Raw genomic sequence first — 19,078 nt, forward strand, 5'->3', positions numbered from 1 at the left:
AAAATCTCGATTTCAATTTGGCTAGCTGTTAACGATATCTCTGCAAAATTAACTGAAAATTTACTGATGTTATCAGAAAACTGCAACCAAATTTTGCGATTTCGACTCGAAATCGACTTTTGAAAATTTGTGTAAACCCGCATGGGTCTGGTATTAATATCTAAATAAGATTTTTCAAAGCGTGATTTTTCTTTAACAGCAAAACAAAAACAAATGGGGAAAAATTAGTTTGGATTTGCTTCATAATTTTTGGGAATATTTATTCACAAGGAATTCGTAATAAGGTCGAATAATAACTGAATTTTATAAGACACATTTAAATACATATATTCGTGTACTTAAGTATTTTAGGACGAAATATGTACATACATTTTTCAAATAACGTTTGGACTAAGGAAAGGCGAATTTATTGTATATGTATGAATACGCCTTCGACTTACATAACGGCCCGTCTCCACAGGCAAAAGTTTTTGCCTACCAACTGTCATTTTTATTGCCTGATAAAAATTTTATCAGCGGCAATATTTGTGCATGGGCATTTTTATCTTGATAAAAGCATTTATAAGATGACAATTTTTGCCGGATTTCATCAATTAAAAAGTTAAAAAAATATGCTATTTCGCACCCAAGCAAATAGTAACACATATTTTAATAGAAAACAGTTAAATTTTTTCTTTTATATTGAAATATCGATAATGTTTTCTCCACGAAGCTATCGCGCAAATGAAAATGTAGCTGTCAAAGTACCAAATTGCTGGCAATATTTATCAAGATAAAAGCTCTGATAATTATTGCTTGCAAAGAGCAATATGCGGTATCCATGGACAAAATTTTGCCTGATAACATTATCAAGATAAAAACTTTTGCCTGTGCAGACAGCAAGTAAGTTAGACTACAATTCCACAACAAGTTTTTCAGGTTTCGGTGCTTTTGAGGCTTTCAGACATCGAACATTAAGGACCGTAACTGAATACAGCGCCGTAATAATGAAAAGTATGGTTTGGAGTTGTACCTTTATGCAAAATATTCTTCCCTCTATGTTCAGTGTTGTGTTTAGTAGGACGTATTTTAGTAACACATAATCCATTGTCGGTACAAAAACCGGTTTTGTTTGAAACAAATTTTTTTTTTTTATTGAAAACTCTGTATAAATAAATATTAAGTTGGTGCTCATTTCATTATGAAAATCAGTTGTATTTTACCTTTACGATGAATTTTTTCTTTACTTTCTTCTGCAAATAATGAGTAAACAGACCTGTTTACATTCTATTTTTGGCAGAAACATTACTAAGGGCCGATTTCTAATGTAAGCAGTAAAGTTGCCTTTACTAACTGGGCAGATAAATTGTTCCTCACTTTAAAGTGTTTTCGTTTTCTTACCTTACCTGTACAAATAAATTTGTTATTCCGTAGAGTGAAACTTCACTACATTTCCGAGAGTGAAACTTCATAAAATTCCAAAGGTTGGCAATGCAACATAAGCAAATATAGAGCAAGAGCAACTGTTAGCAAAAACCAAAACCTTGGTTGAAATATCTAATATATCTGATTCATAAACCAAAACCAAACCAAAATTTAAAGTTGGGTACAAATTTTGAAGGTTGCAACGGGTAAGCAACAATTTATTGATTCGAGAAATTAAAGCGCTGATGAGAAAACGAAAACTCGTATATCGAGACGATAAAGTGGCCGGTAATCTAAAGTTTAGATGAGAAAACGGCCCTAAAGGCTTAAAATGCGACCTACGTCTCCAATCATAATTTCATTGAGATTTCAATGTACTTAAGTATTCGGTACAACATTGAAATATGCGTCTGCATATTTTGCATTATGAAATAGCCTTTTCCAGCACTAGCTCATGCAACTGTGCGATCCTTCAAACCAATTCAGCAGTATGCGCTTGCGCTGAATGCGCTCAAAAAACTACCTGTGTAAACGAACATGTTGCAACAACACGTATGCCAGGATTGCTCACTTTTCCCTTAAAATTTATATGAGTATAAAAGCAAGGTGGTGCAAACGAACCGAATTTAAAGCCAAAGGAAGTGTAGTCAAGCAAGAATCTTTTTATCTGTGCTGTGAATTTGTTAATTTATCGAGACATTAAAGTATTGTGCTCTTGAATAAATATTGAAATATTTTGCATGTTGAAATCGCATACATACAAACTTTTATGTTCATGAAAAAATAGATAAGCAGTTGTAGTGAAAGAAATAGAAACATAGCGGGAATAGTGATTCAGCGGGTGCTACTAAAACTTCTTTTGTGCAAAAGCAGTAACAATAAATACCACGAATATTTGGTGCTTTGTGTATTAACTCAGAAAAGCAGAATTTATTTCAAGAAAACAACTTAGCCACGGCTTTCATAGTTACCCAGGGCAACCGTGTTGAAAGCGTTGCTGTTTATTTTTTCGACGTGTGGAAAAAGTGAAAATTTCACAGAACTGTCAAGTTATTTACTCGAATAGACTAGTATGTTTTTAGTAAAACGCGGCAATTAAAATTAATTGTTTGTTGCATTCGTTGGCGCGTTTAAGCTCGGTTTATTTGTCTCAGCATATCTGCGTTCTAACCTCACTTTCGTGCGCTTAAAGTCCAAGCAACTGGACACTCGCCGTTTTCACATACTCTGTCTCCGTTATCCTTCAAAATTCAGCTTAGACGTGATTTACACGCCATTAAAGAGGGCGTCACCATGTTACAACACCATCCCCATGCAATACCTCTTGCTGCAGCACGCATTAAGGATGAACCCACAACCAATCCTCCATTTTTCTATCCACACAGCAATCCCATTGATAACGCCGCTGCAGCTGCCGCCGCAGCCGCGGCTGGACTCATCGATCAACAACATCGGGACCTACATAATGCGCTGGTCAATGCAGCTGCTGTAAATGGTACACTGACCAACACAACGGCCGCTGTCTTGAAAAGTCAATCGGTACAACAACAACAACAGAACACCGCTGCCCAACAGACAGCTCAAGCTCAAGCAGCAGTAGCAGCAGCCCAGGCGCAACAACATTCACAACAAAATACAAATAATGCTTCCGCTCAACAACAACAGCAACAACAACAGTCGCAACAGAACGCTATGGTGTTGTTAAATGGTAATGCTGGTGCAGTTGCTGGCGGAAATAATGGCACCACCAATGGTGCTATCATAAAGACTAGTTCATCGGGTCGCTCGACGCCAGTAAACGGCAGCTCTACAACAGATCCAGCACCGGGCAAGCTCTTCGTTGGCGGTCTTAGCTGGCAAACATCATCGGAGAAGCTAAAAGAGTACTTTAACGTATTCGGCACCGTAACCGATGTACTCATAATGAAGGATCCCGTGACACAGGTAAGCACGTAGTGGTCTCCCTTCTAGCGTTGTTGCGGAGGAGAACCTTTTCATTACCTTACTAATTCTACATGCAACTATCTATAAAATCTACGTACTTACTTTTTTTATTTGTTATATCTACTATTATTATTATTCAGTGGCTGCCTACGCTGGCTTTGGGTGTTGCCTATTTCCATTTCTTCAAAATTTCATATTTTCACATGATTTACCAATGCATAATATCCATCCACAAAGTACCTACTGTTAGTTTTATAATTTAATACTTTATTTGCATATATGTATGTACTTGATTGCATATTGGGCAAACGAGCATAGGTGAATAGTACATACCTACAAATATGTGCATATGCATACATATATATATGCCACTGTAAGTGCATATGTGTACATGCATACATATGTTCTTACATGGTTGGCTGGCAATGTACATTTCTTACAAGCTGCTAGCCGACCAAATTGGCAAGCAGCTGCACCTTTTTAATTTTATTGTACCTCAGCAGTATGAGCGCGTCAACAGCATTTCAGGAGCGGTAAGCAATAGCAAACAGGAGAGCAGAACAACGTTTTTGAAGCAAAGGACCTTGTGTAGGTACAAATGGATGTGTTTTCATTGAATTGACATAGGTACGCTACGCAGCTGCACAAAAGCCAAATGTTACCTGAGTTGGGGCACACCAGCAAGCGTTACTCAACTTTCTTCGTTAAATTACAAATCCAAGGAGATGTGACAAGAAATATGGCCTACAATGTCCAGTTTAAAAATTTTATAAATTAACTATGATTTTTCTGATCACATTATGGACCAACTCTATTGAATATCACTATAAAACCTAAAGTCCACCTTAATAAATTTAATTTGTCAAAATCCAAAATGCGCGCATTCTATATAAACGTTTTCACAGCAAGTTCAATGCATCAATGTAGGGCATTCCCCTTGCCCAACTGTTATGCTTTCCTGCTCGTCGTTAATGTTTAGCGCGCGCCCTATGCTACAGCTAGCGCGTCCAACTGAGTCAAACATCTGCCATTGGATTGAATATAGTCGACTTGTATGCGACACATAAAAGGTAGAGGCAAAGCGCAGGCGCAATGTTACAGCTGTTCGATTAAGAATTTGTATGCTTCAATGCTACATACATCCATATTAAAATTATATAAAAATGTGTGGTATAATGTGGCATGCCGCGGCGGCGCACAGTTGGCAATCTGTGCGGCAATGGCACAAGGCAAAGTCCAATCAAATGAAAACAGGAATATAAAACAATGAAACGGCATTTGTTATTGCTTTTAAATTTTTTGGGTTCAGCTCTGCTCCTGTTACTGTTGATTGCGTTAACGTGACTGCCTTTTATATGCTTCCTTTTTGGTTTATATACATACATACATATATTATTATATATTTTGCCGCTATTTTTAAGAAGTATGACGAAATTTTTTCTTCCTTTTTCGTCTCTTTCAAAAACGAGTTTTGCATGACAGCTTTGTTTTTGTTCTCGAAAATTATTTTTTTCCATTTGTCATTTCCCCTGGTCCTGTAGGGGTTTTGTGCTTCAAATTCACATTCAAGCATAAGCACATCCTGTCCCACCTCTAACGGTGCACCGTTTTTTGTTTAACGTTTTGCAGGACACATCCTTCAATTACATATTATGGGTATCCTCGAAGTCTTGCATAGCCCTCGCACGATGCACGGATTGCATGGTAAAAACCGGTTTTTTCATGGGACAGCTTTGCAAACCGTGCGATTCGTGCACTGTACAGCACTTTGCAAGCCTTCGAGCATACCCCTATTGTCTTAAGTGTGCATACTAGGCATGTTATGCAAATCAAGCGAACGTGTAAACACCTGGTTGAAAGGGTATTTCAATCTAAAATTAACTTTGAAAACTAGCTTTTAAGTACATGTAGTCCAGTGTATCTTTTTGTGTGACTTGAATATGAAAAAGTGATCCTAACAGCTTTAAAGACAGAAAATGAGTTTGAAGCTTGAAATTTAACTCGTCAAAACTTGTATACCTTTTTGTATAATGCAATATGTACATAGGCAATTATAACCTGAAAGGTATTTATCATAATCGCATACCTCGCTCAGATTTCAGTAGACTTAAGCTTAACTATCTTCCAACAGAAACTAGTAACAGTAAGATGTAAGTAGAGAAAGTACTTTTCCACTAAGCTAAAATCTAAAAGTAAGCAGCGTTAAATTATTAACATATACGCCGCGAAAATTAATTAATTGATGCTAATAAAAAAAACAATATCCATACGGCTTTGCATTAAATTTAGCGAAATCAACATCGGAAAGAAGCGGAGGCAGTCTAACACCAAATAAGCAATACTGATCAGGAACAGAAAAAATGCAAACAGGACGAAATTAATGCGCAGAAAACGTACACTTCAATGAGGTATGCACAATTACCCTACGTATATGCATTTGCGTGTGTATGTGTAATTGTATGTCAGAATTGTGGCATACCTGAGTTACTACGTTGATGCCTGTGAGCCTTCCATGTCGACCCTGCCCATACACTACATGCATACTACATTGTTTACCGCTTTCAATTGAAAACATTAACAGCAAAAGCGTTATGTGGCAGCTGCGCTACAGGATTACCAGCTAACCGATAGTCTTAATACTACATATATGAAAACGAGTGGCTACCGCCACCAGGAATATCAGGAATAACAAGCAAAACGAAGTTGCAGCCCTAAAATATATGGCGAATGAAGTATAAAGGGAAAAAGGAGTCGACACTTTTGAAGTAATAAAAACGGAATTGAGTTCGTTCGCCGCTACAGAATCCTGTCGAGCCGCATTTTGCATTTCGCACAGCTCAACAGCCGCAATACAAACTAATTTCGCTGTTCGTCTACAATAATCATAGGTATTTTACTACAACATTTTTTTCTTTTCAACCAAGTACCGCATATGGAAACTAAATTTGAAAACTGTAATCGTAATTGTTAATAAGCTCATAAATATACTAAAATTATCTATAGAATAGTAGGTTCAAGTACATATCTACATATGTAAGTAACCGTTTCCTTGCTATAGTTTAATGCGTATGTAATTATAAACAATTAATAATTAAATATACCACTATCAATTAGGAACTGTTGTCGAATTTTTCCCCAAAGTTGCAAATGTATCTTAAGATTGTAATGAATTTTTGTGCCTTTTAACTATCTCATGTGTACCGTAATACTACATTTAAATTCGTAGGTACTCTTCTCAAATCAATTATAGCGTGTTTATAGTCCACTCTGTATAAGTTATATATTTTCTTGTACTAAATATTGTATAAAATACTGATGTAAAAAATTATTTGTTAACAAAATCCTTGCATTAACTATACTCGTGTATGTATGAATATCTAATATGTATCTTAAAAATTTGTATACACATACATACATATCACACACCATCTATAAAAGAGGCACAATTGAATAATAAGATCCGGAAAGAAAAGTTGCATTACTTAATTTAACATAAATCCAACGATTTATTTTATGCAAAAAATTACCAAATTTTTGATTGAGTTTTGCCTCTTTTGAAGAAGGTCTGCGATATGTTTGCTTAGCGCGTTTTAGATGCTCAAAAACAAAAACAAAGAGGAATGTCAACCACCAACGTTGAACCGTAAAATTATTACTTACATACTATATACTGCGTACTGTTTTCAGAAGTGTAGGGTTAACTCAGGTTCGGTAGTTAACTGTCAGCAAAAAAAAAAGAAAGTGGCGAATGTGAATTAACTCTCCACCGTAAAAACGACCCTTAGAGTATTATACATTATATATATATAGTATATATTAAACATACATTGTAAAAGAAATTTAGTGAAGTACATAGAAAAAAATATATACATACATATGTACCTGTGGACATTTGAGTAAATTACTCATCTCCGAGTCTGGTCATACTTTCAGTAAATTGCCACATCATTGGTTTCGTATGAAATTTTCATATTATTTGATAATGACTACTATTAGTTTTCTATTTTATTTAAACTTTTGAATAAACAAATGTTTATGAAAGTTAATTTCTTTATCATCTAAAATCAAAATCTCTTAAATAACCAGCTGTTTTCTTAAAAGTCCACAGATAATATGTACATATCGTTTACTTAATATAGAAAGGCCCTTTCTAACATTTTTCTTTCTTTACGGAGTGTTAAAAAAACTCCATAGAAAATCAAGTGCTGCCAATTCCTTTTAAAGCCTGCTATTCTTTAAGAATGTAATTAGTTTTATGCTCTAGTAGTTATTTTTAAAATCTAGTAGGGTTTTGTAAGCAATCGGCAGACTTTTGTATGATACTGGATTTGTAAAGAAAATGAGTTAGGTCCTTCCTGTGTTAAAGTATATCCCACTTTGTAGAGGGTTGAGATCAAAGTAGTTGGGTAATTTTGGTCAAAATTTCGAAACATACCCTAAAAAATTAAAACTAGTTGCCACACATCTTAGAAGCGCCATAAAGGAATACAATATTTTCATTGAAGAACATATCGTCACCTAAGGGTGAAAGGGTGCCAAGTAAATTTTTTTGAAACTGTTCATAAGGGACGAAATATCAATGCAGTTTCGTATTACCTGCCATTCTGCAACAAAAACTAAATTTTTAGAAAAAAATGGGCTTGGCACCTTTCCACCTTTAGGTATATATTGTAAAAAAGATTGTTTAATTAGTCCATATGTAACCAAAAATGAATCTTTTGTGGTCATTAATTTATGGTGATTTCGATTATTTCGATTTTTTTCGTGTTCGATTCTTAATAAAGGCAAACGGTGAAAAGAGGAGGGCAGGAACATTCTCCGCCCTTTGAAGCTTTGTCGGGGGAGACGGTTGCCCTGAAAATCATATGATTATTGAAACGACAATATTAAATCAAACGTACTTTGCACCGTGGAAGGGCAACATTTCTTTTGGAAAAAACGAAATCACCATTACTCTTCTATTTGAAATCTGTGTTTAGATAGTATTTGTCATAGACTGTATAAGATTTAGAAAAACAATTTGCGTTTTAATCCTGCTCTCATTCTTTTATAATAGCATACAAATCGCATCTAAAAACCATTAAAGTATTTGAAAAGGAACAGTATACCTTTGTCCGAAAAATAGCTTAAGCTACATATCGTTCGTCCCCCGTATGCCAAAAACTTGAATGTGTAAAAGTGAAAATTTTGGGAAATCAAGTTTGGACGTTTTTTTTTACGAGGTTTAACCCTACATTCATGTAATTCACATTGTAATATATGTGGTTTCCGTGTACGCAGGGTATTGTTGGTTTTGGTATAACATAGGTTAATCAAAAGAACACAATAACTCAAAATTGGTAAATTTGCGCATTTAGGCTTCTGTCGTAAGGGTGACGATATGTAGTACAGTACACCTTTTTTGTTAAGTTTTTTTAAACAAAGTATTATGGTATTTACATTAAGGTGCACCACTCTTCATACACAAAAAAAAAAAATTAATCGGTTCTGTTTTTCCACCTGAATTATAAAATTTATTATATATTAAGATTTCCTACAAAATATTTCGAAAAAATATTAAGATGAACGTGAGCTGAACCCATTTGAAAATATCTCCAAAATTCGAGTTTTTTTTATAAAAAAAAATGAATTTTTTCTAAAAAAAATCAACTCAGGTGACAGAAGAGTTTAAGCTTAGGTCTGGATTAAAATATTTAAACATTTTTCAACGGAATCGCAACAAGTGGATTTTTTGAGGTATTTTCCATGGGGTCCGGCTCACGTAAATCTTAATATTTTTCCCAGATGTTTTGGTGAAAGTCTTAAAATATAACATGTACATTTTATAATTCCGTTGGAAAACCCGCAACTTTTTTTTCGGTGATGTACCCTAATGTGCATATAGTATGCATTAATTTATGGAAGTGGTAATGTTAAAGGATGAATTTGAAATTTTCCAGCCAACCCTACGAGTTTTATGTCGTTTTTCGCACTATTGAGTTAGAAAAAAGTTTTTTCAATATATAAAAATACAATTTTTACCCTTTTCTTCTTGTGTCGTTTCAAAGCTTTTTAATGTATTTTTTGCTATTTATTCTTTGATTAATCTTGTTGATTTTGCTGCTAGTCCTTTTAATACTTTATTTTACGTAGCTATTTTGGTTTTTTTCGTAGCAAAATAACTATTTTCCAAAACATGCGCTCTTTATTGCCAATTTCTTATTTAAAGCTATTTTCAGGTTTTAGAATATACAATTTTTGATAGGCAAGGAGGAATGATTCCCTACATCGTAAATATAATACTCCTTAATTTTTTCTAGTTTCTCCTAGAATTTATTAGTCTTTTAGTGTTAATGCATTCATTAACTATAATTCACAGAAATGCCAAATTTTGACAACTTAGTTCCAATTCGGCATTTAACCGTATTTCCGCTTGCTGGACATTTCCATGAATTATAGTTTAGAAATAAAGGGCACAGTAATGCCGCAGTAACGCATTTAAGAACCGACCCTTTTACTTTTGAAAAATTGGGGGTTGGCCGGACATATTTCATGTTTTGATGGTTTGCTTTTTTTTTTTTTGCTTTTAAAATTTTAAAAGTATATTTAAGGTTTAGATGGTCTTTGCGTACATACATATTACCAGACTGTTTTGAAAAGCTGTATTATTAATAAAAGAATATCAAGAAAAATGAAAGCCACCGTAGCCAAAACATGTCACCACAAATGCCAGGTCCACCACTCGGCAGAACCCAAGTTCAAAAAGTGTATTTCTGAAACAGTCACCCCTCGGCATGCAATGAAAAACCTCGAGTGTAGTTGCGTCATAAAAAAGCTTCTCATAAAAATCTTTTCTCAGGGGGTGCCTCCATTTCTGTGACAACACCAAAACGCATACCACAAATTGGCGCGCTGGTTTTCAATTAGAATAACACCAACTAGATGGTCTATAGATTTGGATTTTTTAAGCGTGAAAATTAGTAAATGTTGTTCAAAGTTTACTGCTTTGTTTGTTTTAGTAGCTTTTATTTTGAAACCATTACTGTGAAACTTCTAAAAACATATTTGTTTTCTTTTCAAGCTAAATTATTTTAACTACATAGAAGAAATATGCGATTTTAGTTTAGCGTTATTTTCGAACTAAATATTTGTAATTGCATTTTTAAGTAGGAAACCTAAAACGGTACATAGTCTGGCTGGTACTGGTACCAGCCACAAATCAAGGCGATTATATACTTAGTTCTAGCTCTGCCCCGTATATCCGTATTAATAATGTATATAACTCGCATACGAATTTAGCTCATACAACAAATCTGTATGTACGTACTTGTAAATTTAAAGCTGTATAATAGTACATTTCCACAAAGTCTAAACTGCAGTTTATGCTTATTGGAAAAAGGAACGCGAGGGGGGTAATTGCTTAAATCAAGTACAAGCAAACGAAAGGAAGAAAAAACAAAAATTAAGATATAAACTTTGCCGATCATCCGATGTTAAAATTCTTGGAACTTACCTGTGCACTTAACTGCAGTTAAGCCTTTGGTGGAAATAGGGTATACAAGTCATTTGTTCATGTCGAAACAATGCAATTGTTGCTAATTAGTAGTCAGGCATATAAGATTAAAAAAATATATATACATATATTACAATTAATACAGGTGTACTATAAGTAGAATTATGCTGTTCTGTTACTAAAAAATGTAATCTATTTAGACACGATTTTTTTCTTTGTTAAATAAATAATACTAAAACGTCTAGCTGTAAGTACCCATGCCTAACTGTAAAATAAACTATGTATTTTTTATAAAAATTACATGCAGTTGTAAAAACGTCGATTGAAAATATTTATGTAGCAGGGGTATTCGTCTAAATGTGTAAACCTATAAAATACGTAAATTTAAGAGTTTACACACAGTGTTACACGAATACAACTTATAAAGGTTTACGAGGCATTTATGCATTTAGATGAATACTCTGATTATTTATGAATACCTACAATTTTTTTTTTATGTAATGTATGCTGAGACCATATATTGTATATTTATAGTAACTCTTTTATCGTTTAGATGTACTATATTGTAATTGAACCAATGTTTATAAAATAATTGTGTTACTGTTTTCTTATAACTAATGTCCTTAGGGCATTCATACATTAATATGTATGTACGTCAATTGATGAGTACGAGCGCGTCATGCTAATTAATATAGACTGATGTGAAGAAGAAAGCTTACACAGAATTGTAGACAATCTTGAAAAAAAATTTTACGTTATCGGCCAAATATTGTAGTTTACTGGACAATGCTTTTAAAATTACATAAACAAAACGGGATAAAGAAAATATTTACTTATATCATAGAGAGCGTAAATTAGGCATTAGAACTATACCTATAGCATATAATTTTAGCTATGATTTTCGTAATTATCAATACATACAAACTGTTGAAAAAAATTCTGCAAATATAACACGTAATCGTTATGGTAGCGGTCCCTTAATCTACAGGTTCGCCTGTGGTTATACATACATATAAATTTCTTTGTTACTTTTTACTGAGCGTGTGCGTGCGAATGTGTGTGTGTGTGTGTGCATAAAATTTGTATGGAATAATTTTTAGCAACAATTTGTTCACTTTTACTACTTGAATCAACTAATTTGTTAAAAATGTAGGCCCCTCCTCCTTAGAAAAGTGCTGTTATTTGTTTTCTTTTTTTGTGTTCATTTATTACGTCCAGAGGTCCCACTAGTTTGTAATGGGGAAACTTTCAAAATGTTATAATTACACGACTTTTTTGTTTTATTTTCTGACTTATTTCTAAAATGCCAACTAAAGTATAGTACTCTTATGTGTAGTTTATGTATTTAATCACCTTAAGAAAAGTTGCTATTACCGCAGAAATATCTGACTTTTTTCTCTTATTGCTACATATTTTCTTATAATTAGGACTGGTTTATTTAAAAATTATCTATCTGTTTAGTAAACATGTTATAGTATGTATATTGTCTAACAAAAAAATTCGGCACACAAAAAAACAAAAAACACGCCAACAATGAATATAAAATTTAGTATGGAAATAATATGCTTCTGTTTTAAATTTGTTAGCGTTTCGAAATTGGAAAAAGAATCGTGTCTATGAACATATCGACCTTTGAATAACACCGTGCGACAAAAAAAAAATAAAATAAAAGATCAAAACACGAAACAATTAATATTTATACCTTTTCACGAAAATAGTGGCCTAATATAAAAAAACTGCGTTTTCTAGTTTTTCTCATTATCATCAGGCTTTTTTAAAGGTCTATGAAATTTAAAGATACGAATATTTCAAAAATTCAGTTCAGTGGTTAACAAACAAAAAGAAATAGGAAATTTCGCAGAATTAAATTTTTAATTAATTAATGTTTTCAAAAATAAATATCGAAAATTTTCAGGATATTCAAGCATAAAATTTTGAAAGGACATTTTCAATACCTATTCGTCTTTATGCATCAAAAAATTTAATTTTCTCTTTCATTTGTTATCCATATTGTTATTTGAGACATTGCACTGAATTTTTAAAACAATTTTTTTTTTTTTGATTAATCGTATCTTTGAAATTTCAAGACGCAGTTTTTGCACTGGTGAAGTTAGCTTAAAAGCTCAACAATTTGTACTGAAAATCGAGTAGGAGCTTAGGCTCACTTTTTATGAATGACGGCCATTGTTATTTTTATGTGTAAAACTGACACGTGTGGCACGGTGTAATATTACATTCATATGTACTTTAATACATACTAGTACGTAGAGTACCCATGAGCTGTATTGAATTTGCAAAAGCGCTTATTTTTTCGTTCCCCACGCATTTTCGTGCGGATCGGGCTTGAAAAATAAGTGTTTCAGAAAAAAACTGATCATTTGTAGTGGGCAAAGAAATCCAGTCAGTTTGGATCTAAAACACGAAAATTTATCGAAAAATAGTGCTTGTTTTTACAGATCAATGTCTTCTAGTAAGAAGAGCTTTTTCACGTAAATTAAACTAGAAATATTTTGTTCATACAAACCTCTGCTCGACCAATTTCGGTTTCCGGAGCTTTGAGCTGTTAAAGCAAATAAAGGGTGGTCCATATAGTGTTTGTTTTTAATCATATATTATTTTGGCAGTGACTCCTTTTTCCGATGTAAATCTTAACGGAAAGCCAGTACCATATCTTCGCCGACCGAAATTGAATCGCTTTGCGCTTGAACAACGTTGGGAAATAATGCAAACTCGAGCAGCTCGAAATGGACAATGATTTTGCTCGAAAAATAATCTTTTCTGCCGGAAGGGCATTTTCATCTCAGCGGCTATGTATGTTGTTTAGGAAAACTTACCCATCTGGGGATCGGAAACGCCGCAAGTGATCGTCAAGAAGCCACATTAATTGTCATAATTGGCCAATTGTTCATTGAAAATGGTACTGGACATCCCATTTCGGTCAACGGTGAGCGCTACAGAGGCATGATAAGCGATTTTTCATGGCCGGAAATTTCAGACCAAAAAAACTTGGACGATCTGTGGTTTCAGAAGGTTGCCGCGCCATGCCACAATCGCGCTTTTATAAATTATATTTTCCAAATGCTTTTAATGGAATGAATTAAATTAGTCTTGAAATGTTTCCTTTAAACAGCTCAAAACCCCACAACGGACACTTGGCTATTCACAAGTTTTTATGAACAAAATGTTTTTAGCAAAATTGTATATTAAATAGCTTTTGCACCTATATCTCCGTTAATCAATATTTAAGAAGATATTGGTATTTGAAGAAAGGCACTATTTTTTGGTAAATTATCTCGATTTAAGTCCGTTTACCCATTCATAAACGAGCTTTGTTTTTTGCAAACCATATTTCTATCATTCTCAATCTATCCGAATAAGCGTAAGGGCGAAAAACCAATAAATTTTTTCATATGCGGGTGCTCTTTTTGTATGCGCCCATTTTATCCAATAATTCCTTTTTACATAATCACGTGAAATAATGCATATAGATTAACATTAATATTAATGCTTGTTTGACTGCGATTAGTTAACTAGAAGACGGATGATAAGACTTGAATGGCTCAAAAGTTATGCTCACTTTTTAAATAATTAACATTTTTGGTCAGTTTTTTTGTATCCCTAGTTCACTAATCGCTTTGCATAGGTATACATACATACATAGTTTCGTATAAATTTGGTGTATTTTATAGATTGTGCGTCTAGGTTATGATTGAGTTAGTTGAACACTTGATTTTATCTAAACCTGCCAAATACATAAGTATCTAAATGCATAAACAAACGGCAGCGTTGATCCGGGTCAACTCGGGAATTAACTGCAGTTAATCCGGATTAAGTCCGAGTTAATCCGGATCAACCCTTCCTTCTGTTTAAGCTTTAAGTCGTTTTTATTGTCGCTTTCTACTTCTAATAAATCATAGTGATTCTTAAGTACAAATAATTGCTTTAATTTTCCTATCTACAGACATACACATACTACATACATAAATACAATTTTCGTAATAAATCAAAACACTTATGTATAGATACTTCATTGAAATGTATAATTGCAATTTAATTATACTTACTCGTATGTCTAAAATTACTTGAGAACCACAAAAATATAAAAGGGATAAATTGCCTAGTGTTGATTGAATTACATAACCTAAATTGCTCTTACATATTACAGTTGTATAATTTAGTTGAAATTAGTTGCAGAAAATGTTTTTAAAAAAAAACGTATTTTTTTGAAATTTAGTAGCTCTCGTATAGATATGTATACATATATATATTTTACTTATTTTTTTTTTACTTGTTTACTAATATAATTTTTGTTGGTTTCTTTCTTCGTCGTCACGTTCAACATTGCTGTCCTTATTCTGGCTTACAGCGTAGTCGCGGTTTTGGTTTCATCACATTCCAAGAGCCTTGCAGCGTCGACAAAGTCCTGCAGGTACCCATACATACACTTGATGGCAAGAAGATCGATCCCAAGCATGCAACACCGAAGAATCGCCCGCGTCAGGCTAATAAGACAAAGAAGATATTCGTTGGTGGCGTCTCGCAAGATACCTCTGCCGATGAGGTGAAAGCCTATTTCAATCAATTTGGCACCGTTGAAGAGACTGTCATGCTGATGGATCAACAGACAAAGCGTCACCGTGGTTTTGGTTTCGTTACATTCGAAAATGAGGATGTTGTGGATCGTGTTTGTGAGATACATTTCCACACCATCAAGAACAAGAAGGTCGAATGCAAGAAAGCACAGCCAAAGGAGGCTGTTACACCAGCTGCTGCACAATTGCTGCAGAAACGTATAATGCTGAGCACTCTGGGTGTGCCCATACCGGCCACACCGGGTCAATTGATTGGCACACGCGCTGGCGTCACCACCATGAGTTCACTAGCTATGTTGCAAGCGCCGACACAACTGCAATTGCATGCCGCCAATGGCGCTGCAGCCGCTGCTGCACAGCAAGCTGCGCTCATCTCGCAGTCACCCTTCCAAGTACAAAATGCCGCCGCCGCCGCCGCCGCGGTTGCCGCCAATCCAGCTAGCTTTGGCAAATTGCTTGCTACATATCCACAGGCCTTGCATAGCGTCAGGTGTGTATTTAAAACATATTAAACAACAAAGAAAAAATTAATCGTATATTCATTAAATTATCTTAATTTCCCACAGATATGCACCCTATCCCATACCCACAAGCGCCGCTGCCGCCAACGCCTTGGTGCAAGCCCAACAGCAACATGCTGCGGCACAGCAGCAACAGCATGTGAATGCTGCTGCCGCCGCTCAACAGCAACACACTGCCCATGCTGCCGCCGCTGCTGCAGCACAGCAACATAACGCCGCCAATACGCAAGGCGTTGCCGCCGCACAGAGCGCACACAATGCGCTCGCCGTTACCGCGCATGGTGGCCAAGCGGGCGCACATGGCGCTCAAACGGCACATCATCCGCTGGCAGCAGCCGCCGCACAACAGGCGGCACTCGTCGCTGGTAATGCACTGAATGCAGGCAATCCATATCAAAGCTATACGCTAACCAATGTAGACATGTCCAGCTTTCAGGGTGTGGACTGGAGTCAAATGTACGGCATGGGCATGTACGTCTAAGACACATTTTAGTAGAGGCAGTCGTCGTTTGTTCAAACAATCGAATGGGAAATTTTTAAGCAAATGGAGAGTGCAGAAGGAAATACTCTTAACTTAAAAATATTTATATACTATATATTAATAATATTAAATGAATATCAACAATGCTCACAGATGCATAAACGGTAGACACCAAACAGACACAGATTAACTGGAGGTGGGTGTGCGCGCGTTTGCGACGCGTGACATTTCGACATTACAACGATTTGTGATACATTCATATACAAGTGTGTTAAGCGTGTGTGAGCGCGTGTGGGAGAAGAATTTGTTAATCTATTGGGAAGTTGACTACAACAATATTTTACGTTCTCAACATTATTTTGAATTGCATTAAAGAGAAAAAATTTAAAGAAGAAAAAAAAACACTAAAAATGTGTATAAAATGCTTATTATTATTCTTAATATTACTTTAGTAATCATATACAATTAAAATGTTATGCGCATGCGCATGTGCTTCTTCGCTAGGTTCTTAATCTAAGAAAATGCTAATTAAAATGCTCGTTTGCAATACATAAATACTTACTAAAGACGCTCAGAAATGGAAAAGAAAATTGCTTAAAGACAGTAATTGAGAATTATATATATACGTATATGTTTTTGCTGATGTTAGGTAAAACACCAACTAATAAATTTCAATAAGACAAAATAAAAAAGGAAAAAGAAAAAGTTTCGCAAAAATTTAAGAGAGTTTTTGGCAAAAAATTTTAGTTAATGCATTGACAAAAGACAAACTCTACAAAGAGTAGATATTAAAAGCTAGAAAGATGCAGTGCTATGCGCATGAAAATTAAAAAAATAGAAGTACATACAAATATACATTTAGTTAGCTATAAGAGACTCAAAGCAATGAAAATATGAAATAAAAGCAACCTTTTAAAGTGCGCATTTTTTGGCGGCTGCAAACAACGCGTTCACATACGCGCTAGCGGCGCATGAACAGTACTTTGTCAATTTCGAAACTGCAGCAATATGTGTATAAGCAGAAGAAAACAAAAACTAAAAAAGAAAATATAAAAATTGTGTATTTGCAATTGTTAAACAAATGCCCATATTAAGTATTATTATAATCTTTTGAAGGCGCATGAAACGCGTTATTATCTACAAACTATATTTAATTTTGCGCCAAAAGTTCAGGCGCCTATACTCAGCAAAGAAAATGAATATGTTGAAAATACCATACATAATTAATTAATTTTAAGCATTAAGCAGAGCATCGTTATAATGATGCAGTGAAAAAAGGTAAAAAGATTCTCTACAAATGTGTTAACTTATAACCGATTCGCAAGCAAGATAAAAAAAAACAACAGAAATTAAAACTAAAAAACTAATACACACACATATATATAAATAGAGTATAACACACAGGAAAATGAAAAAATGCATATAACAATAATTAAAAATAATGAGAATTAGAATTTTTAAACCACCGACTTGATTGCGTTTAATTTAGATAAAAAAAAAAAAAACAAACATGACAACAACATAAACGAAATACATACTACATAAAACATTATGCATACATACAAACGAGTACACACATACAAATTCATATGTATATGCATACAAGCCAGGTACATCAGCTGCATATTTAGCATAGATATGTATTTACATAAATTCATATGTTAAGTGTGCTCTGCTCAAGTAAGAGAAGGGATACAAGTAAAAAATATGTGAACACTATCCACACAAAATCATAAAAGTAATGAAAATCGTAAAACAAGCGAGTTATATAGCTACAGCTACTACGTAAATCCCAAAAAGATTACTGTGCGTTAGTATAACTAAGTAAAGGGGAAAATAAACCCAACTTCAATGTACTTAAAAACATGCGAAATGCATTTAACCCTGACACTTGCGTTATGGATTTTCATTCGTTCAAAATCAGTTCCTAATTGGCTATAAATTTAAGCGACAACGCTTGATGCTGCATAAACAAATTTCAATACAATTCTTGCTTGCTAAGCAATGCAGTCTGTCTAGCGCTTTCGAAGCTTACAAATAAACTGCAAACCTAATTGATCTCAAATCTATCAGAAATTGAAAACGATTATCTTCACATTCATCTTACATGCATGAAGATATTAAAAAAGAGAAGTAAATTCAAAATATGTTATATGTTTTAGTGAGGAGAATGTAAAGTAAATATGTATTTTTAGTATCAAGTTGAGAATTTGTTATTTCCAAATTGGATAACTTGAATGCTGATACAACGAAAAAACGCTTTTCCTTCTGCTCTGGATCTGCATTGGAGTGAAAAAATAATCATATAGTTATAGCGCAAGTTTTCCGAGGTATCATTAAAATGCTGAGCGCGTTGTCGCCGCGTCAATTTGTTAACGTAAAACTGATCGTGAGACCTACCCGGGAGGTCTTTTTGGCGAGTACCATTTGTTCTCGCAATTTTGGCTTACGTTAACTGTAAAAGCAATAAGCATGCTTTGAAGATTTGGCGAAAGGGTGCTTGGTAATACAAATACACTGTGCTCTCTTTGGGATTTTTTCTTCACTTTAATCAACCTCACAACAAGCTTCGGAAAAAAACGTCATCAAACATGCATTTGTCACATAAAACACTGCATACACTAATACATATACAACTTCACGC

At 34.4% G+C, this 19,078-nt stretch overlaps 2 protein-coding genes across 4 annotated transcripts in view; one reads left to right on the plus strand and one right to left on the minus strand.

Annotated features, from left to right (window-relative positions):
• Nucleotides 1–19,078, minus strand: part of ymp (yellow-emperor) — a 64,436-nt gene that overhangs the window by 4,324 nt on the left and 41,034 nt on the right. The gene's annotated exons all lie outside the window — the stretch shown is intronic.
• On the plus strand, nt 1,938–18,991 carry msi (RNA-binding protein musashi). Its single transcript, XM_017618296.1, has 3 exons — nt 1,938–3,348; nt 15,207–15,922; nt 15,999–18,991. Exons 1-3 carry the CDS (start codon nt 2,698–2,700, stop codon nt 16,432–16,434), a joined length of 1,803 nt encoding a protein of 600 aa, XP_017473785.1. The 5' UTR covers nt 1,938–2,697; the 3' UTR covers nt 16,435–18,991.

This window comes from Rhagoletis zephyria, unplaced genomic scaffold (assembly GCF_001687245.7).
Source record: "Rhagoletis zephyria isolate East Lansing unplaced genomic scaffold, Rhagoletis_zephyria_1.1 Rzeph_scaffold_01597, whole genome shotgun sequence".
Classification (NCBI taxonomy): Eukaryota; Metazoa; Arthropoda; class Insecta; order Diptera; family Tephritidae; genus Rhagoletis; species Rhagoletis zephyria.